The 23,487-nt window shown below is 39.3% G+C and overlaps 1 protein-coding gene across 1 annotated transcript in view; it reads left to right on the forward strand.

The window, feature by feature from the left end:
* Positions 1-719: 719 nt before the first annotated feature.
* Positions 720-23,487, forward strand: part of LOC148022412 (protein ROOT INITIATION DEFECTIVE 3-like) — a 73,351-nt gene continuing 50,583 nt past the window's right edge. Inside the window, exon 1 of the mRNA XM_087696863.1 lies at positions 720-800. Coding sequence (XP_087552989.1) covers positions 720-800 — 81 coding nt within the window. The remainder of the gene's footprint in view (positions 801-23,487) is intronic.

Raw genomic sequence — 23,487 nt, forward strand, 5'->3', positions numbered from 1 at the left:
AAGATACTACAAAAGAAACCACAAGAGGTGGAGGAACAGAAAGAGTAACAATCTTCTGATTAAGCTCTGTAATCATCTTCTTCTGTGACTCAACAGTTTCGTGAGAAGATTGTAGCTGACCCTCACAAGTACCCAGCCTACTGGCTAAGTCAATCATCTCCTCAAGGGCAAAATTCTTCTCTTTAGTCAAGGACACATTCTCTGCTTCTAGGGTAACTACTTGAGCTTCTAACTTCTGAATGGTGGCCTTCTGGGAATCCATCAGGGTAGTAGCTTCAATCATTTGTTTGTGAATATCCATTAGGGCGGCTTTCTTAGATGCTAGATCCTCCAAAGCCGTACTCAATTGACTAGTCAGGGAATCCACTTTGTCCTGTAAGTATACACCCCTATGTAAATGGACTGAAGACGAGTCGTCAGTGAAGTCTCCAATGTAGCTGGATACCAGAAACTAGCTAAGGAAGCAAAGGTCCAGCTAACATTGTTTGTAAGAAAGCATGGATCTGTTTATCCAACTACCCATCCCTTTGTGCTGCAAATAGATTAGGACATGACAAGAATGAAGGAAGGGAACTGGTAGAAACAGGAGGAACGGAGTCCTGTGCAAAAGAATCAGAAACTGAAATAGAAACAGGACTAAGGAGCCCTTTAGTACGTATCCTTTTACTGCAAGAGAATCTGGCAGGGGGCTTCATCCTCCAAATCAGAATTGGGCTATAATGGAGGAGGAGTTGGAACAGAAGGTGGAGGCTGCTTCGGAAGAGGAGCAAGATCAAGAACTGGGACACCACCAAGAGGAGGTGTAAGGGAGATAATCTTTTGAAGAAAAACACCGTAGGAGACATTACTGCCCTGACCCTTCCGAACTCTCCGAAAATGATGATCCATCTTCGCGAGCATGAATGCTACCCAGTTGAACTTGGCTCCCTCCAGGATCCTAATAGAAGCAGTGAACACCTCCTTGGAGAGACATTTCGAAGCAGGCTTCCCTGACATGAACCTATCTTGCAAAAACTAACAAAGTTATTTCCATACCGGGGAGGAGATGTGAGCTACAGAAACCCCAAAACTAGTGATAACCTTGCTGGAAACCAAAGGAGTTGAGGTTTCTATCTGCAGGAGAGAAAGGATCTCCTCAGCTGTCAATAACTGATTTCCACTAGGGACGAAAGACGCTGAGAGAGGCAAACACAATGCATCACTGATATTTGCTGTGGATAAGCAAAAGCGTCGGTTATAAACCAAGCCAAACTAGTTCTTGTAGGATACCAGGAAGGAGTAGCAAATCATGTTGTCCACTGGTGGAAACTTCAAAGCCACAAACGGATGAAAACCAGCACAGTGAATGCAATCCGCCTCCAGGAGAAGAGCATAGTCATGCACCGGCAATGACACATGCTGGATGACAATAGGAGGAATAGAGGTAGATGCCATTCAGACTAAACAAAAAACCCACACACACAACCAAGGAAAAAGACAAAAAATTTCATGCAAAACCCAAACAAATCAACACCAAGAAGAATATTTAAAAAAAGGACAAACGACCAGACTAGACTAGACCAGACTTCCCCAAGCAATCCACATCCTACGGAAAAATTTTGACAAACGACCAAAATATTTTAAAAAAAGGACAAATGACTAGACTGGACCAAAATTCCCCAAGCAATCCACATCCTACGGAAAAATTTTGACATGACCTACACACTCGTGCGACCGAAAGCTTCATGCTATGCAACAAGCAGGCACTCTGATCCATGAAATCAAACAATCAAAAATAAAAATGCAAACACACCATACCCCAAACAATGACCAAACTCAAACAGAATCCAAGACTTGGACCAATAGAATAAAGACAGATGAATAAGACTAACATCTTGGACTTAACAAATTCCAACCCCTGTAGACGCATTGTGTAAACCTATGGTGCAATGAATGTGGATGGGTGAACACTATCGAATTCATTTTAACCATGTACAAATTAGATTGCATTTCATTATTAATTAACCATTAATGCATAGAGAGTCGACATCTATGCAAGTCACATGTGATCCAGTGCATTAGGAATAAATATTCGTTGCCAGAGTTAAAGGTCATTTAGGATGTACAAATATACTAAACGCACCATGAGCATGATGGGTAAGGATGATTAGAAAATTATGCATAGTACCTCACTAAGAGAAATGGAAGGGACGCATGCATCTAGACTGTATCCTGAAGGCCTAGATGATGAATCTTGCGTTGCCAAGTGTGTTAACTGAACTTGGTTAGAACTGGAAGAACAACGGACCCTTGGTTGGGTTGCGAATAAGGCACCCGAAGGTCCTACCCACATTCGTGGAATGTTGGGTCAATTGGATGCTCATGCAAATAACGATCTAGGGTTTCTACCGTAAGGATCATTCGATCAAATGCTAAAACTCGGATTGAGTTGGAATCCCTAGGACCGAACATTGTCGGCCTAGTGCAATTAGGATTGGTTTGGGTAAGAAGACACCCTAAACCCTGCTTCTTGTCGAAACATAATTCCTCGACTAGGAAACGCCGTTCAATCTACTTTATGCAGAAACATCAGGGTCGAAGCGGATCTATATTGCACTTGGTTCAAGGAGAATGGGAAACGAGAGGGATACAAAGCTTGACCTCTCTGCCCATAAGGCATAGTCCCATTCCGTTCCCCTAAGGTGGCACAAAGCGCATGCATGCGTGACGGCGGGGGTTCATTTTAATTAAAAATAAATTGTGTCTATAGCGCGTGTGCGCGTGCACGGTGGATCTATTTTAGAAAATTATGTGGGTTATTGTGCCATGTGCTCGTGCAACGGCGAGGTTCCTTTTACAATTAACAGTTGAGTTCCTTTTAAATTAAAAATTAATGAAGTGCATTCTATTTATTTGGTGGGTTCAACAGTCGGTTGATTGTATTACAATTACATGTGTGTTACGGTGCAACGTGATGGAGGAAAAAAGAGAAAAAACCTAGCAATGGGTGGGGTTGTCTGCAAAGTCTGATAGCACGTCTCCAAAAAAATAAAAGGAAAGGTGCAATCCACAAATACTCCACACAATGGACAAAAGGTCGACTAAAAATAACTGTCCTATCATACAGAAAAACGAAAAAACAACTAACACGTTGACCAAAAATAATGAAACAAATGATACGTATGACCAAAACAAAAAGATGGATAAGTTGGGATGTTGAATTGATTGGGATTTATGGTTATGATTTTTTTAATAATATATTTTGGTATTATTATTTTAAAAGGATGTGAACATGAAATTTCAGCAACTAATCATGAGCATCAAGTGTCAAAAAGATAATTAGATTTAATTCACATTATTCAGCTCATTTTTTAGATTTAAAATGAATTTTACATGAATTTGGGCATCAAAATCAAAGTTTTATCTTCAAATAATACTTTGGCAACTTAGGGAAGCATTTTCAATTGGTCAAATATTCTCAAAATGTACATGGGAGTTTATGGAATTTTTTAAATTTTTTTTGAAATTATGTTGGTATTTTTATCAATTTTTAATGAATTTTGACCAATTTTTAATGTTTTTGAAAAGAATTTTTGATTTTTGATTTTTTGCAAAAAAAAATATGAGATTTCTAGTTTGAAAAATATTTCAATTGTTTGCAGAAATATTGGAGATTTTTTAGAAATTTTTTTGTAATTTTTTTAATTCTAATTAAATTTTAATGAATATTTGATTTTTTAAATGTGTTTTTAGAGATTTTGGGATTTGAAGTATCCGTGACTGCATATGAATGGCTGCTGATGACTGTGACTACGTACGAATGGCTACAAGACCCTACCGCACGAACAAGGCAGACGCGCGTCCTCGCGCGTGAACAAACGTGAACAGCCACATCGACACCAAAAGATCGACCGTGGCGCACGAAGGGGGGCAAACAAGGGTGGAGGGGCAAAGGGCGGAGGGAGGGGGTGGGACAGGGGCCTTAGGTGGGAGGTGAGGTAAAGGAAGAGAAGGGGAGGGGTAAATGTAGGGAGGGGGTTAAATTTAGGGAAAAGGGCCAAATTTAGAGGGAGGGGGTTAAAGTTGGAGGTGGGAGGTAAAGCTAGGGGTGGGGGTAAAATTTGGGGGGGTTTAAATATGGGGGGTCAAAAATGGGGGGGCGGGGGGGGGGGGTTTTCCAGAAAATGGGCAGGTGGGGGGGTTCAAAAAAGGGGGGGGGGGGGGGGGGGGCGGGGGGGCGTGAACAAGAAGTTGACAAAACCCCCCACATCCTGTAACCGAGTCCTAGTAGCCCTTGCCAATGAGAAAATTCTCCATTCTGAACTTCCAGATAGCATAGTTGTTATTGTCTAATATTTCACCCACTATTTGAGTTATGTTATTAGTACTTTTAGGATTTGCCATCTCTGCAACTCTATGTATTTAATGTAGTCTAAATTAGATAGTGTTTGACTCATTGCATACTAAGTAAACTTTACATAGGATGGTTTTAGTCCTCAGATTTATGCCAATAAATTGACTCCAAAAATCAATGATTTCTCTGCTCAAAAGCATGGCAAATATCTCCAGACATATGTCATAACAACCAGGTCGAATCGGAAGAAACTGGTTTGTTGGATTGAAATTGTGCTTAAGAAAAACACACAGAAAAAACTCAAATCTCAAATCTCAAACACAAAATGCAAACTCATACTCTCCTTGTTGGATTTCTTGTGTGACAAGGTTGCGCATATGCTATTAATTTTTGTGTCTTCTTGGAAATCTTGCAATTCATCTAATGGTGGAAAAAGTATTAAAAGAAGGTAGAAAATAAGGGGTGAAGGGAGAAGAGAAAGGAGAAGAAGAAGAAGAAGAGATAGCGGTACCATTACTTTGATCATATACTCTACCCACTCATCCCTCACTCACACTCACTCATTCTCTCATACTCATCCCTACCCACTCATCCCTCACTCATACGCACTTACTCATTCTCTCAATACTCATCCCTCACTCATACCCACTCACTCATCCTCATTCACACTCATATCTATACTCACTCACTCATACCTACCTCACTCATACTCTCACTCTCTCATCTCTACCCACTCATCCCTCACTCACACTCACTCATTATCTCATAATCATGCCTCATCACTCATCCCTCACTCACACTCACTCATTATCTCATAATCATGCCTCATCACTCATCCCTCACTAATACCCACTCACTCACACTCATTCTCTCATCACTCATCCCTCACTCATACCCACTCCCTCATACCCACTCACTCATCCTTATTCACACTCATACCTATACTCACTCACTCATATCCACAATAACTCATACCCATAACACTCACATCTCACTTATCCTTCACTCACACTCATACCTCACTTATCCCTCACTCACTCACACTAACCAATCACTCACACTCCCACTTACACACACACTACGCCTCAAGGCTCACCCATAACACTCACATCTCACTTATCCTTCACTCACACTCATACCTCACTTATCCCTCACTCATACTCACTCACTCACACTAACCAATCACTCACACTCCCACTTACACACACACTACGCCTCAAGGCTCACTCATACTTGTCTTACTCACATTCTAAATTTGAACCTCTTGCTTTATGTATTTGCATCAAACTACCATCCTTGCCATATTGTTAGCATGACATGGTTGTGATACTTTGAGGAATTTCTTGCACCCATGCACATTGCATTGGAAAGGAAGAAAGCTTGATTTTGTTTACTCTTGCAAGTTTTTGAATCAAAGTGTTGTAAAGTTTTTGAAGTCAAGCATTTGAAGTAAATATCTTAATGACTTAAGAACTCAACAAGGAGATTGTTAAACTAAGTAACACCTCAAGATATTGCAAGGATGTGGCACACATTGCACATAGCACCTAGGCAACCACTGCAACACACACTGGGCTAACATTACCTTAGGTCATTTGGGATCATAATGCACAACTACAATAGTCACTTTCACATCTACATAGGACACACTCCAAGTCATTAGGGAAAAAATCATCCAACCAAAGTTTCCATCATCATGTACTTCATTTCAATCATTATAAGGGTCCAATAAGAGTAAAATATTATCAACCAAGCTACCATGAGTCCTAAGCCCCCTTTGAATCATTTTGACTTATTCAAAGAAAGTTCCAAGACCATAGTAGTTGAGAGAAGAATCCAACCACTAATTTGATAATTTCACCACTTGCACTTAGTGCAAAATCACAAGACCAATTGACCACCAATTTGAAGGATAGGAACTCCAAGTAACAAAGTTGCAAAATCCCCAGTATTTTGAGAAGGCTACAAAAAGCACAAGTGTCAGCTACTATTTTTTGGGGGATTATAGACATCACCACATTATCATGGATGTATTATTTTGTGACAATTACTCCCGTACATATTGTATCTATCACTCGTTGACATTGTTTTCGTCGCACCCACAACTGTTGTGTGGGTTGTGCATATATATTTGTAATTAGAATATCTTAGACTTGGTCTAATTAGGCTAAGGTTGAAGCATGCAATGATGATTAACCAACCTAGAGCCCACAAAGTGGATAGGATTCCCAAGAAAGGGAGTAAACCCTAAACACAAAACACAAAAGGAGTGCAAACCCTAAATGCAAAAGAAGTTGCAACTCACTTCGACAACAATCTCTCACGACGATAATTAGCCTCCCTAACTCCAGCATTGTGTGGTTTTTCCTTTTGCTCTATCAGAAATGCGCCTGTTCATGGCCATATGTTCAATGTTATGCATACAATCCACGATTCATCCTATGGTTATAGGGCATTTGAAGCTTATTTTACAAGCTCTCTCTCAACCAAAGCTTGTAGAAAATGCTTATTGTTATGAGCTGTTACAATAGAAAAACCAATCGCCTGTCCAAAAACCCTAAAGGTAGCCATAGCCATTCTTACTAAAGTAAAAAATATCTTTATTCTCTCACTTCCCTTGGCTCAACCAAGTCATTGCCATTCTGATCTATTGCAGCACTCAGTTTCTAGCCAAGCTATCAGTAAGAAGAGGATTCAACTAAAAGATTCAAGCATTACAAATCCACATCAAGCTTCAAGATAGTATCTCTTGATACTCAAATAGTGTTGATTAGCATTGATGCTCTTGTGTCCTTTGACACAATACATCTTAGCTCTCTTAGTGATCTTAATATAGTCATTGCTGTAGATCCTTGGTCAAACAAGAAGTTTTTAATGTGGATGCAGAGTAATATGACTCTTGTTACTTATCTATGCTACATGGAAACATTGTTTGCTCAACTTGCAAGAATGAGTGAAGGTGTTTGCATCCAAGTGCTACTAAGGATTTAATCAAAATAATATGAAGAGATTTCAGCCACCTTGATCAACATGCCAAAGACAAGCTAGTGGACATCAAAGCCTCTCTCCTTGGAAGAGAAGATCAAGAACAAAGGGGAGAAGCAAGCAAGGACAAGGATAAAGAGAAGAAGGATATAGTTTGTGATTCTTGTCACAAAGTTAAGCATATTGAGAAGATTTTGTTTACTAGAAGAAGATCACAAAGAGCTGACATTGCAACTATTCAAGAAGATAAAGACCATGAAGAAGAAGAAGAAGAAGATACTTAAGAGTAGAAGGACAAGCCTCATCAATCCTTCTATTCCTACTATTCAAAATGGACTTTTTTAGAGTATTGTATGTACTTGCCTTAATGTTCTTATCATAGGCCTTATACTCCTCATATAACCTATGCACCACATCCTTTGCACACTTAGTGAGGCCTTGTAATAGCCCCTAGATGTTTTTCCATGTTTATGGTATGCCCATATAGCCTATGCACCACGTCCTCTACACACTTAGTGAGGCCTTGTAATAGCCCCTAGATATTTTTCCATGTTTATGGTATGCCCACACTTAGCAAGGTTCTGATTGAGGAGGGGTGTTGAGAAATATGCAATCACACCCATATGTGTCTCTTTGTATGGAATAGCTAGGAAAGGAACATGCAGCTCACTCTAGGAAGATTTTCCTTTATCCCATAGGCATAATGGAGGAAAGTGGAACCATCCTACAACTATAAAAGAGTATACTTGACAATCATTTGAATATGAATGTCATTTCCTTTGTCCCATAGGCACAATGGAGAAAAGTGGTACCATCCTACAATTATGAAGAGTGTAGTTGATAATCGTTTGAATATGAATGCCATTGTACTTTGTACTTTCAGTTCTTCTCATGTCCACTCAAGATTGTGTTTATAAGTCTAAGTCAATTAATCTTGGAACCTAGTTCACTTAAGTAATAGTCAATGTGTCTACTCTATATCAACATGCTTCTTGTTGTTGACTTCCAACCTCCATAGCTAACCTTGCTCAAAATCTATGTTTCTCAATAGGCCTCGTCAATTAGTTTATGCAGATACCTAGAAAGCCTCACTTGGATATAGTTAGATACATATTGAGATATGTGAAGTCCCTCTCTCGTTCAAGTCTCTTTGTGACATTATGGACTAGAGAGAGAGAGAGAGAGAGAGAGAGAGAGAGAGAGAGAGAGAGAAACATGAAGAGACTCAAAACAAAAGATGATTCATGTGTATTCTTAGGGTTTTCCATACCTTATATTTTATAGCCACGAAACCCTAATTCCACACCCCTAATTCTTAGGGGTTCTCACACCCTATTCCCCTTTGCCTCATGCAAGGGGATTCAACTCCTTCTATGGCTATGAGAAAATTTCCTTCCTCCCATGAGGGTATCTTCTAAACATCTCCCATCATTTCCAATTTTGTTGTAGACCAAGCCATCTCCGAATGGTGGACATCTTCTTGATCTACCCATGAAACCTCATTGAGTGTCTTTAGTGCCGCTTTTAGCTTCTTATTCGACTAGATTAGTACATTGACTTCCAACTCATGAATTTCCTCAATTTGCACAGTACTCACTAAAGGCGTGGATGCCTTATTCTAACCTTGCTCCTTTGGGCATCATACACCTAGGCTTCTTGGCATTCTCCTCTCTAGTGTTCATCTTGCATCCAAAAGAAATATTGCTTATATCCATGGTAGAAAGTTTCCCCTCGCCCTCCTTCACCTCTTCCTCACCCGTAGCAGTCCTTGCCAAAAGATAGATAATCTTGGTGGATATAAGAAATTGCCCAAACTGAAGGTGTGGATGGCCCCGAGGTATTCCATTTGGAAGGTTGTGATCCGCCTTTGCCTTGCCATGCCCATGTAAGGACCATCAAACTCCAAGCATTGTACTGATATAGACATACATATAATATGTAACTATCCTCCTACAAATCCCACACCAACAAGACTATGGTAAACCATAGGCGATTATGAGATTATGTGGATTGTTTTGTGGCGCATTCACGCTTACTGCTTTCGTGAACCCATTGCAAAATTATGCATGTATTCCTATGCACCAGAGCTTGAGATTCCTCCAAGATGCTTACAAAATGGAAAATTGAATAAATTTTGAAAGTTCCTTTTGGATTACCCTCCTGATTGACAACAAGACCTGTATCTGTCGAAGAACCTATCAATGACGCAGTTTTTCCCGTTGCTTTTACGGAACCCCCTTCCTGTATGGTCGAACCATCGCCCATCAGCCTTCTTTTTTAGACTTTTTGAGCTTCTTAGTACCCTCCTCCTTAAAGTCATTTTCTTCATTACTCCACTATCTTCCTTTCAGTCCACCTCCCAATCTAAATCACTAGACTTCAAACCACAATTTTTAGCAACAAAATTAGTGGTCTTTTTTATTTTCCCTTTTTGACTTTTCCTAAGGACCATGGTGGCCTTGAGAGTACCTGATGGAAATATGCAAAAGTATTGGTAGCTAGATTTTTTGTAGCCAAATCCTTCTAAATCTCTAGATGAAAACCATGGATATACATAGCATGAAGCATCTCCCCAGCTAGCTATTATGCTTGTGTAATTCACACCAACAAAACCTTGAATTGGGCCATATAAGCCTACACAATAAAATCATATTGGTTGGGTTTATGCAACCATTCTAGCTTCTAGGTCAATCTTTTTGGAACTAATGTGCAAAGGTTGCTTGAACTAGGGACTAAGTAGCCCAACCATGATCTTTTCCTAGCCATGCTACCACCTTCTTCCAGAGGGTCAATTTATACACCACCACCTTATGAGCATCATCCACCAATGTAGGAAAATTCATTATATTAGTCCCCTCAATTTTCCACATGAAAGCATTTGGATCATTAAAGGAAGACCCAAAAAATGTCAAGAAAATACGATAGGTGGGTTGAGTGTGAGCCACCATCCAAATACTAATAGAAAAACCAGTCAATGAGATAGGAAAGACCAAAATCAAAGTAAAAGAGGCAAACAACTTGCTGGTGAGCTTTAATGGAGTTTTTAGATCCAAGTCATAGGTGCATCACAAACTAGAGGAATCGAGTGAGACCACTATAGTTGAGACCATTATGGAGTAACATCCTCGAGCTTGTCATTGCTAAAAATGGAAGGAACCTCTAAAGTAGTCGCCCAACACCATTGCCTATGCTACAATCACTGCCCACCAAGTGTAATTAGGTAAAAATAGAAACATCAAACCCTAAAACATGCCATATCTAAAACCAATATCGAAGTGTTTAAACATAACAAATCACTTATAGTGCACAAAACTAAAATATAGAATAGACAATACACCAAAATGAAGAAAGCTTCATGATATATAATACATCAGAGGATACATCAGAGTAGGTAGCACTTGTTTATAATGCTCTGAGAATACAACAATTCACTTAGCATGAATACAATGAGTACATCCATATCAAAGAATACATCAATGTAATAAAAATAAACATATTTGAACTATGAACAAATAGATCTGAATAGTCACACTCCATGACCCTAAGCACTTTGATACTTTAGCACTCCATTGTTTGATCCACTCCAATCCAATGCCCAGTACTAGATTGTACGGGGTAATGAATTGTTGCACCTTTCTCATTGCAAAACTAATCAAATTCCTTAGAGAAATATTCACCCCTATTGTCAGACCTTGGTTATTTTAGCCTATACCTAAACTAGTTCTCAACAAGAGCAACACAGTGCTAAAATGTAGCTAGAATATTCAATTTCTCCTTAATAGGACAAGCCCAAACCTTATATAAATAATCATCAATAGATGTCACAAAGTACTTTGCAACATCCAATGACTAATAGGGCATGGGACCATATATATCGGAATGCAAAAGAGCTAGAGCCTCACCCATGCACATAGAACTAGACTTCTTATATGAGTTACGAGTCTACTTGCCATAAAGACAATGATCACATGAGTCAAAATGTAACCCCTTCAAAGATATGTGCCCAAGGTGACAATGTCATAAAGATACATGTGGAAAGTTTATGATATCCAGTACATGGTCAAGAGTGAAGGGGATGCAATGGCAGTGGAGAAGGAGAAGAGGAAGATGCGGGAGAGAGGAGCACACACAATGTAGGTGCTGTCAAGAATGATATATGACAACCTTATTGCACTATCTCATATATATATGAATAAAGAATATGAGCGGTCACTATACACAGGTAGGCCCAAGTGCTTTTTATCCCAACAACCTCCCACTAAAAGGCCGATGGGCCAGGGAGTGAAAAAACAAAGAAAAAAGAAAAGAGACAAGGTGAGGAATCATGACATCTCACCCAACGCTCAATCGAAAAGCGAGCTGTGTAATAAGCATCAGGAACCTCTGTAGAAGAGTGAAGCATTCCCAAGTCCATGACATCCAGGAGATAAGCGATCCCATAGCTCCATACAACGGAGCAGTCCAAGAATGCTTCTCATGAAGCAAGCACAACTCATGAGTGCAAGGCTGTAATGCATAAGCATTAGAGTAGCACATAGCATCAGCATGGTGCATAGGAGACAACTAAGAGCACATAGACTCTCCAAAGTCAATCATAGAAGAAGGGCTAGTGTCCCATACTACACATGTCATACGGGGTCTCAAGATAGTATGTGGCCTCAGTGAAGTGAAAGACCGACATACGACTGTAGCATCAACCATAAAGCGCACTAAACACGCATCAAGAGGCTTGAGAGATGTCTCCATCTCGTAAAAGATAGCATGACGGCTATGTATAACCTGCTGGGCATCCAAATCCCATAACCTATAAGCCTAAAAGTCACCATCTCCATAACCAAGGAGGATACATTTGTGTGACATAGGCATATTTGGCATACATACAAATTCCTGGCAACAAACATCCTCAAGTAATCATAGGAGCTTCACATTTTGTGACCTTCATTGATCACGCCACCCATCCTATTAAGCAAGTAGACTGCCATCATAAGGGCCTCATCCCAAAATCCATAAGATAACCCAGCTGTGGTAAGCTTAGAAGCAACCTTTGCCTGTAGAGTCAGGCACATGCCATGAGCAATCTCGTAATATCGTGGGCATAGGAAATCAATGCCAGAACTCTGACAATAGGACTAAAAGCTAGGAGAGATAGCATGACTCTCATAATCCATTTGCAAGCATTTAGGCCTGGAACCGGCAAAATCCATAAACTTGTCAAGCATAATTGAGGCATCCTCAATCCATACCAAGGGAAAAGCCCAAACACAATGGGTAGCGTGATCAACAAAGGTCACAAAATGTGAAGCTCTACCAAGTGACTAGATAGGCATAGGTCCATAAATTGCACAATGGACAAGATCTAGAGGATTATGCCTCTCACGATCACCATGAGCCAAAGGGCCTTGGAAGGACCATAAGAGAAATTAGGGCAAGAATCAAAATATGCATGTGACATAGGAGGTAGCAATGAGTCTGAACGAGACAAGATCTCCATCTCTCTGTGGTGCATATGGCCTAGGCGATAATGCCATAACAATGCATGTGGTATCTAAATAACTGCAACCATGGATGCAATGGCAGTGGAGAAGGAGAAGAGGAAGATGCGGGAGAGAGGAGCACACACAATGTAGGTGCTATCAAGAATGATATATGACAACCTTATTATTGCACCATCTCATATATATATGAATAAAGGATATGGGTGTTCACTATACATAGGCAGGCCCAAGGGCCTTTTACCCCAACAAAAAGACACAAATACAAACAAAAAATAAAGGTTCCCAACCTTGGCACTACAAGAAAAAATAAGGTGACCATAGTAGGTAATCTTCCATACATAATCATCACCAAAAGAGACATGATACCCTACATTGTCTAACTATCCATTAGGCTTTTGGTCAAAGGTGGTACATGGGTACATTATGCAAAATAAAAGAACTACATGAAGAAAAATATAGTCTAACATCTCCAATATCAATGATATTCAATGCAATATCATATAGTATCGCAGAATCTATAATTCTACGATAGTTATAAAACTGATCCTGATGTAGAGGAACATGGAAAGAAGCTCTCGAATCAAGTAGTGAACATTGAGAGCAATTAAATGAAGCATCAATCAACTAATGATTATGGACAATGTTGTGATCATCAGACATTGCATTATCCTCCATTTTCCCCTTGCCTTTTTGTTGCATCTATTATTGTGTTGAATATGACCCTATTGCCCACAATAATGACCTATCAAAGAGGGCATACATCTATAGGACTTATTGCAAGATTTTCCATGAGACTGAGACTTTTTCCTATTAGATTATGAGTCTCTACCATTGTTATTATTGCCATTACCACCATTTCTTCCTCTAATAGCCATGCATGAGAAGTGTAGGCTGCATTAATATTCTTCATGTTTGCCTCTTCTGTCAATAGAGCACTCTCTACATCATTACATTTAAAACCACCCTCAAGGGGATGAGTTAGAGCCATACAAAAGGTGTCCCGTGACTCAGGCAGTGTGACAAGAAAGAAAAAACACCTGATATTGTATTCCAATTCAATGCTTATGATACAAACTGGTTGAAAATGGAATGAAACTTATTTAAATGAGTATATATATCCATTTTGTCCCTCATGTGAAGATCCACAAGCTTCTTCAATGACGAGTATAACTTAGATGTAGGACTTTCCTTGTCATAAAGATCACAAATCCTTTTCCATAATGTGTAAATACTACCCTTAGTCTTAATGACATTAAAATAGACCTCATTTGATAATGAGATAGAATGAAAGTAGATTTGTATAGCTCATCAAGTCTTGCCTAATCCTTTTCATCATAAATCCCATCCTTTATACCCTCGAGCTTCAATGGTTTAACTTGCCTCTTTTGCACTAAGACTTGTCATATCTACATCTTCTAGTATTGGAGGTTATTGCCATCAAGCATTTTCTATGAGGTGTCCACCAGGCTCATTTCAAGGTGCACCTTTTTGTAGTCTATCAGTAGGTTTTCCAAATGATGCTACTCGGTGTTCCCTTGGAACATCATGGGGTTTGTCACTTAGACCCCACTGGGTCTACATCGCAACAGATGTAATTCGACCGATGAACTTACTGGGATCAACTTGAATTTTTGGGATCCTAAAATCAAGCAGGTCTCCTAAGAGCCAACTAGCATCACTAATTTTGAGTTCCCACTTCTACATGATTACTCAATAAGTGAACTTGCCATTGCACTTGGTTTGAAGAGAATGGGAGACAAAGGGGAGTGCGGTATGTCAACCCTCCTGCCCATAAGGCAAAATCCCATTCTGTCCCCCGATTCTACCTAATAACTAGTTGGTCAATATTTCATCTTCCTATTTCTATTGCTGATTTAGAAAACCTCCTAGCTAACTGGGACCACCCTACCATTGGACAAACCCGTTACACCCACCCGCTTTTCTTTGATGATGGAATCATCTTAAGTTTTTTTATTATCTATAGCACATTTATTGGAACATATACAACCAGTTTTCTTAATTAGTCCATTAAATCACAGGTTCCTTCACGTAATTTATCTCATGGACACGCACACAATTCAAACAACCCTTGAGTTTAAAAAAACTCTTTATTATATTGGAAGTTTATTACAATTTTCATCTTTTTGACCCTGCGAAAGATATATAGAATTCCATGAGGGTATTCTGCCCACCAAGATTTCACCCTTGTAACTAGTATTTAGGGTTCTAGGATCCCATCCTGGGTCACGAAGGGGCTCGTCAGGTTCTAGAAATAATGCGCAATTTATGGCTAGAGCCCCCCTGGCACCCACATTTCCTACTGCCCGAGGCTATCCCTATGGACAAACGTTTCGCTACACGGAGCCGGTCTAAGCCTCTTGGAGCGATAACCATGACTCCCTTGGAGTAGGGTCTTGTAGCTAGCTTGGGGATAGCCTAGCGTGATCTTTCCTTTTATCATGTTTCTCAATGTTTTTAATCAGAGATCTAGATTCTAGCAAACACAAACAATCCTTTCAAACAATGACAATCACACCATCGTGTAGTTCACAACTTCCTATAAACAATGTAGACCTTATCCTAAGGTAACCTTACATTCTAATGAGGATTCTACTCCCCATAAAGAAGTGTTGGATATATCTCTTACAAAATGTTAAGGAAGACATGAATTTTTCGTTCAGGGCTAACTTGCCCAACGTAAGTGAATTTGCTTTAGAAAAAATATTGCGATAAAAATTTAACGAGATGATTTACAAGACCCTTAAATAGACATTCACTTTTCAAAACAAGCATTAGTCTTGTCGCGTTGACATTATATCAAGTTATTTTATTAATCTCAAGTGCACATATAGTCTCTTACTCATTTCGTGCAATATCCTCCTGCAACTATTTCCATCATGATCTTATGAATTATAATCTTGATTAATCTAACTACAAATCATAGGTAGTAGTTAACTATTTATGTGTGTATTAATACGCTCTCTAGATAAAATTTTCAATTTGTGTAAGTGAAAAATATGGAAGCTAATATTTTTTTGTACTTAATTCTTATATGGATGTTGTCCGTGCAATCTAACAAGTAAAACTTGTACCATTTAATGAAAAAACTAACATTTTATGTAAACTTTTGATAAAATCCTTATTATTTTATGTGACGATATGAAAATAATATCCTATTTTTGAAACATGAATAACATGGTTTGGCACAATGACATTGGGAATTTTGTCTTTGCTTGCACTTATGTTTGCCACACTTGATGTTTTGTTGGTAGTGGCAACTCTGGCAACCTTGGGCCCTCTCGTATCGTAAGTGGACTCGAGAGATAAAGTAGGAGGAATGAACTTGGGATGGGAGAGCATAAGAGAATATGGCTTAGTTAGAAGACCGAGATAGGCCGGTTGAGCTAACTCTCTCCCTCACAACCTTTGTTGAGATATTTGCAATCACACCTACTTCAGTCCCTTTGTGAGGAGCAGTGAGGGCTTAGGACCAAAATCCCATATGCACAGTAAGAGAAAGTACCACCACTCAATTCCTATAAAGCATTGTACTTGCACTCTTTTTCTAATGCAATGATAGTACTATTTTCTTTCCAATAAAGTGTCATGTCACTATCAATACACAAGATTGTGTTTATGAGTCCAAGTCTCAATCTTGGAACCTAATTCACTTGTGTAACAATTTGTCCTTGTCAGGTTCAATGTCTTCATGAGTTTCTTTTTCCTCTTTCAACCTCCATAGTTTTTGCATCTGCCATGCTCTAGATCCCGTGTATTTTAACATGGTATCAGAATGCAACTGAGCATGGCTTAGCTCGGTTTATTAGATCTTCACCTCTGGTCCATCTCTACTCAGCTCAGCCTCAGTCTATGAACTCACTTTCCATCTCCACCTTCAAGTTTGCCTTCATGGCTGCCATAGCCAGCAGTACCCGTCAGATTGAAGTTATTGTATCTCACTCCACATGCCAAATCTTGCCAAACTTCCTTCTAGAGAAGTGGTCTGCCACTACTGATTCTTCTCTATATCATTTCAGAACTTGACATTGCCCCATCCAATACTCAGCATTGCCAATTTTCTCAAGTTCTATTCTATGGCCTCCATAGCCACCTAGGCATGTTCGAGCTTCTGGATCTCTCACTACATGCCACCATTGATCATGATGTCTTCTAGGAAAATCTTATTATTTAATGAAGGATGTAACATATTATTTAATGAAGTTCATTCCATGCCAACAGAATAAGGACAACACTAGCTAGGTGGTTTATTATAGCCATTGCCCAATCTTAAAGGAAAATGGGTGCATATAATAAGACTTTATTACTTGCTTACCTACAACTAAGGAGGGATGGAACAATATCTATGTGATGGTGGATAGAGCCACCAAGGTAGCTCATTTTATTCCTACAAAGATGCAATTTATTACATCACAGGTGCCTAGCCAATTCATGGAGCATATATTTAAGTTACATGGATTATCACAAGTGATTGTCCATGATAAGGACTCTAAGTTCATGAGTAACTTTGCTTGTCATATTAAGCTCCTAAGTTGGATTCCTCTATAGCTTATCATTCACAAACCGATAGCCACATAGAAAGGGTTAACAAGTGGCTAGAGATCTACCTTAGATGTTTCAAAAGAAACATTCTTGTTGATGTTATTCTATAGCTTCTATGATATCCCACATTAACATTTACATAAGATATTGTATGTAATTTCATATGTCTCACTTCCAGATAAGTAGATCTTTCCACATGGTTAAGGTGTTGCTAGACATATCTTGCATGCCTCACTTGATAATGAAGTCTAATTTAAGATACTTACATTGTCTGAGACACAATAGTGCAAGTGGAAGTGAGAATGCACAAGGAACCCAAGGCTAGTGTTCCATTCTTGTGGGCAACGCTGAGACACTTTCAAAATAATGAAAATCAAATGCTTTGATAGTAGGGAAGCCAAAAATTAGAAAATCAATGAAGATCCTCTTATTGACCCTCACCCACTCATTCAATGTGGGCAAAAGTGCTAGCTAGAGCATCCTTCATAGACTTGAGACATTGTTACGCGAGTGATGATCGAGAGCAAGCCTCACTCACAACCCGATAATGAGACGTTAAGAAGTGCCGGTTGGGATAATTGACTTTGTTGAATGCACAACACAACTTGAAAAATTCAAATATTTGACAATACACCACGAAAAACAAAACAATAAAAAACTGCCTCTCGTAGCTCAAACAACTAAAACCCTAATTCGGGTAGAGCATCACACAACCACAACTCAACAAAAAAAATCCAACAATTTGAAAACAAACCAAGTGAAAAAATATTCTCGTACCTTAACAACCATGATCCGACGCTTGGCGCTTTGACATCCAAAGGCTCTGACTTTCAAATTAGCATGACAAGAGCTCACTCTAGCATTGACCCTCCTCTCTCCTCTCTCACAAAATACAATTGTACAAGAGGGGAAAGGCCCTTAACTCTTCAATCTCATCTCCTTATATAGTTTTCTATCCACACTCACACACATTAGGCTTTTTGCTTTCAGCTTTTGGCTTTTGTTTTTCTACTGCTTTTCATTATTTTCGTTTTTTCTGCTCTATGCCTGTCTGCAACTTGTTTGGGTCATAACTTCGTCGTTTGAACTCCGAATATAATTGTTCGGGTACTCAAAACAATTAGAATGCATCTGGTCAACAAGCTCATGAGGGTAGAATTACGAAAATCTATCAAAAATGGGTAAAATTACTGATTTTCGTAAATCGTATCATTTTTCTCCATCTTTTATCTTGGACGACTTATTCCCTTCCTTGGCCTATTGTTCTTGTAATTGCACATACTTTTACCACACATGTCCTATTTTCCTTCAAGAAATACTCGCTGACGATGTAAAGCGTACAACCTTTTTCCTTTGATCCTTGAGTCTTCAAAATGAATATTCTCTGGACATGAACTTGTTTTTTATGCAGTGTGCCCTAGCAGAAATATGCTATGAAAGAGAACTCCATGCACAACCATACATGATCTGAGAAAATATACAATATCAAATCGATGCTATGCAACCATTCAATCGATGCTTCACACAAAAATATGGATGCACTAAAGAAGTTGTGCCTAGCCTATCTAGATGTGCTAGTGCGTCATGCAAAATGCAAACAAAATTTCTTTATTAATTTAAAATTCCTTATCCTCACCTCTTAACTCTCATAAAAAAGATATGATATACTCTGCTCCACCCATCCAAAATCTCACAATCACTCTAGAAAATGATGGTCCTCAAGATTTTGACCAGATAAGAACAACCCATCTCACAATTGGTGGCGTCCTTCACGACCCTCTAACTCACCCAACCTCCTTACACACTCAACCAGAGGTTCCTAACTTTGTGATGAGCATCCGAAATATTGTGCGTGCAAGAAATGTGCGTGCTCAATGACAGGTGCTCTCTCATGTGCACGTGCGTCTAAAATTTACTGCATATAGCTGCAGCGGACCTCATGCCATGCTAGTGCTCAATGATGGTGCAATGCGTGCATAATCCCAACCCATGGCATGGAAGTATTTGATAAAATCAGGAGACGACCCCGGAGTGGAGTGCATCAACAAGTGCAATGTGAAGTGCTCATGAACCCATTATCCCTGTGATGTGCAAAAGTCTTGACAAGAAAACATACCTAGCTCCTCAATGTTCAGTAGCTATTGACAAACACAAGCTTCATCCTGTCCAAAAAAATACCAAGCTCGACCAAGGCTATCAAGTTTCATACTCAACAAATCAAACAAAATGACAGAAGCAAATCCTAGGCTAAACAAACACAAGAAATCCAACTACGAAATAACAAGACAAACTTTCACGCAAATAAGTAAGCTAGCAAAAATCAAACCTAACTACAGTTTGACTAGGGCTTTCAGTTTTCAAAAAAACACTTGACAACGTCCTACCATAACAACATTCCGGGTAGCCCAAATGTGCTTGCCGGTCACACCCCTAATGGTATCTTAGATTCTCTTGGAGCCGTTATTTAGATTTCCTTTAACTTTGGTGAGTACTTGCTTCAAATTGATATTCCTATGTAGGCCATCCCTTCTCGTTAGGGAGAAAATTTTATTCAATAGTTGCTTTATTTTCAGTAAGACCATTAAAAATGTATGGTGTTGTCCTCCTTGCATTGAGATAGGAAACACAAAGGGTAGATTCCCTTGTACATTAACAATTCATCCTTTATGGGAAACTTCCTGGCAAGTATCCTCCACAAAAACAGATCCAATGGTGGGGGTGGTGTGGCTTTTTGAGCCTTTGCTAGCTTATTTTTCCAGTAATCTAGTAGGGTGCCTTGCATAGAGACCTTCCATTTCTTAGCGATGCCAAGACCCAATGGACATGCTTCGATGTGAAATCCTTTCTATGCTTAGCTTTGTTGATAAGCACATTGCAAAAATGTTAGATCTAGAGCATGGTAGGAGCTATGGAGGTTGGAAGGTGAATACTAAATTCATGTTGACATGGACAATGAGTAGACAATTGTTACACAAGTGAATTAGGTTCCAAGATGAAAGCTTGGACTCATAAAGACAATCTTGTGTATTGGATTGACAATGACAATGACAATGATACTAACTAAAAGAGGAAAGCATCGTGATATTGTATTCATCATTATGAAAGTGATAGTCAAGTACAATGCTTTATAGAAGTTGGGTTGTTCCACTCTTCTCACTGTGTATATGGGATTCAGGACATCTCTTCCTGGAGCATACATCATTTGTCTATTTCTCAACACCCCCCCTCAAATGATAGGTCTCTGCACTTGCTGGCTTTTGCCCCCCCCCCCCCCCCCCCAACCCCCCCCTTACATGGCGCACCGCATGGCCCGGGAGACTAGCTCATAGGTAGCCTAGTCAAGTTAAAGTTTGAAACTTTACATCTTTGGCAAGAGTTTTTACAAAGCAAATCTACTAAGGGAAAAATAGAGATCCACTATGGGAAAAACATATGAAATATACTATGAAAATTCTTTAGAACAATTTGTAGAGTTGATGGTAGCGGAAGCATCTTCTTCTTCATTCATGAACTGGTTTTGGTGGTGATCATTCTGCATCCGCTATGCTCTTTTATTGTGGAAACATTCACTGGCTGTATGGCCAATCTTGCCATAGTAATGACATATAATTTGATTCTTGTTGTTGTTGGTGTTGAGTCCTCGACCACGGCCTCTTGCTCCATAAGTGTCCTTGGTGTACAAAAGATTGTTGTTGGTGGTGTGCTCCTTTGCATCCTTGCTTTTAAATTTGCTTTCTCAATCAAGTAGTGAGGGTTCAATATCTTTAAGTGAGAGACTTGGAACATTACTCAGGGTGGACACAAGATTCTCATATGGATCCTTATTTACACTTGCAAGCAGTACATCTATTGCTTCACCTTCATCAATATTCTTCTTAAGAGTTGCAAGCTGGGTTTTAGGCTCTTGAACTTGTTAATGTGTATGGTCATGGAATCACTATCTTTTATATCTAGTTTATAAAACTGCACGAGTAATTTTACCTTTGAATTCTTTGCTTGGGTACCAAAGATCCTATCAAGTTCCTCCCAAGCAGTTCTAGCATCTCTAATGCCAGAGATATGATGTAGCACATCATCACTTAGTCCCTAGGCAATGATGTCTAATGCCTTGTTATTCATCTTCTTCCATTCTTTGGTTTTTGGTGGAGCTACTACAAGGATCCCACCTTCTGAATCTTCTCTCTTGCCATCTGCATCACCTTCATCATCTTCAAAGAGATCCTAGAGGTCTTTTCTCATGAGGTGGTACATTGTCTTTTCCTTCCAGGTATGAAAGCCTTCACCATTGAATTTAGCTATTTCCTCAAGTTCACTCATTTTGAAGGAGGTCTTACCACGAGTGTACTCAAGTATTGTCTATTCTTTTACAAAGGGGTTAAGACTTACAAGAGATTTGATCAATTAGGGCATTATAATAAGCAACTGAGATGGGATAAAAAAATGAGTTGTTCTTGAGTGAGCTGATGATCCAAGAGCTAAGAAGCACTAATGGACTATCACGAGATACTATGCCTTGACTATGCCTTGAAGACTCGATGTTGAGCTCGATAGTTGATACTTGAGTTTCAAATCTTCTTCTTGAGAATTTCTCTTGCTGGAAACTGATCGGACTTTAGTGTTTGAGGCTTCAGTGTGTTGGAATGGAGTGGAAAATGAAGTGAAAAAGGGCTTGAGTTATAATGGCTATGGTGGATTGTTTAGGGTTTTGATAGGCCACTGGTTTTTTATTTATTGCAGCGCGTTCGGGTAACCATTAGCAGAGATACTTGGTGAGGGATAAGCTCTTCTAGTGGGCTTTCATTGCCCTATAGCTGCAGAACAGATTGTGGCTTGTGTGTGGAGATTCGAACGTATGACAGGGATGGACGTAGATTTCGACAACGAGCTGCAATATTCGAAATGCTGGTGCATAGAGTGGCTAATGTCCTATTGTTATGTGCTAGCAAGGAGCGCCCTGAGTAGGAGAAGAGATATCTAGAAGGATTCTTGCCAAGATTTCACTTGGATGAAGAGATTCAAGTGCTCAAACAAAGGTGGGTGTAGCCTGGCTATGGCAGCCATGAAAGCTGGAATGAGGGTAGAGATGAAAATGAGGTTATAAGGTAGCATTGAGCTGGACTGAAGTTAAGAAAGCTTGAGAGAGCAAAGAGAAGAGCTAGATTAAGCTAGGCCATGCTCAATTGAGCTTTGATACCATGTAAAAATGTCGGATCTAGAGCATGGCAGGAGCTATGGAGATTGGAAGGTGAAGACTAAATTCATGTTGACATGGACAATGAGTAGACAATTGTTACACAAGTGAATTAGGTTCCAAGTTGGAAGCTTGGACTCATAAAGACAATCTTGTGTATTGGACTAACAATGGCAATGACACTAACTGAAAGAGGAAAGCATCATGATATTGTATTCATCATTATGAAAGTGATAGCCAAGTACAATGCTTTATAGAAGTCGAGTTGTTCCACTCTCCTCATTGTGCATATGGGATTCAGGATATCTCTTCCTAGAGTATACATCATTTGTCTATTTCTCAACACACACTAGACTTTAACTTAAGGTCGTGTGTTGAATTAGTTCTTTTAATCACATAAGAGGAGGATGAGTCTTCCTTGAGTAGGTCCATTGTGCTTTGCACAAAACTTGTATTAGGCATACTTAGCCTAAAAGTCAATTGCACTTGCTCAACATAAAGAATTTCGAGATTGGCTAGATCCCATAGGTTTGTCTAGCACTTGATTCCCTTATCATGCACCCTTTGAGCCATTACAAGGTCAACCTCTACTAGAGTTGTTTGGTCTCTATAGGGAAATTTGCATACCTAGATTGACAGTAAGAGAAAAGGGGTGTTTTTTATTTCTAAAAATTTCACAGATAAGGGTATTTTAAAATAGGTCTTTAATGCACATGACATAGAGGGTTTACATATAGTGAACCCCCTCGAGACTTTCATTTGTTGTCGTATTATAATGACATTATTGTATTTCCTTTTTACTTTCAATTACTTTGTAATACATTTATTGTGTTGTGCATTCCAGTGTTATATCACTATCATTAGTGCTTAAAGTTTTACACTCGCTTCGATATCTATGTACATTTGAGAGGATATGGACATAG

This window comes from Lygodium microphyllum, chromosome 17 (assembly GCF_053477565.2).
Source record: "Lygodium microphyllum isolate KBCC chromosome 17, Lygodium_microphyllum_v1.1.10, whole genome shotgun sequence".
Classification (NCBI taxonomy): Eukaryota; Viridiplantae; Streptophyta; class Polypodiopsida; order Schizaeales; family Lygodiaceae; genus Lygodium; species Lygodium microphyllum.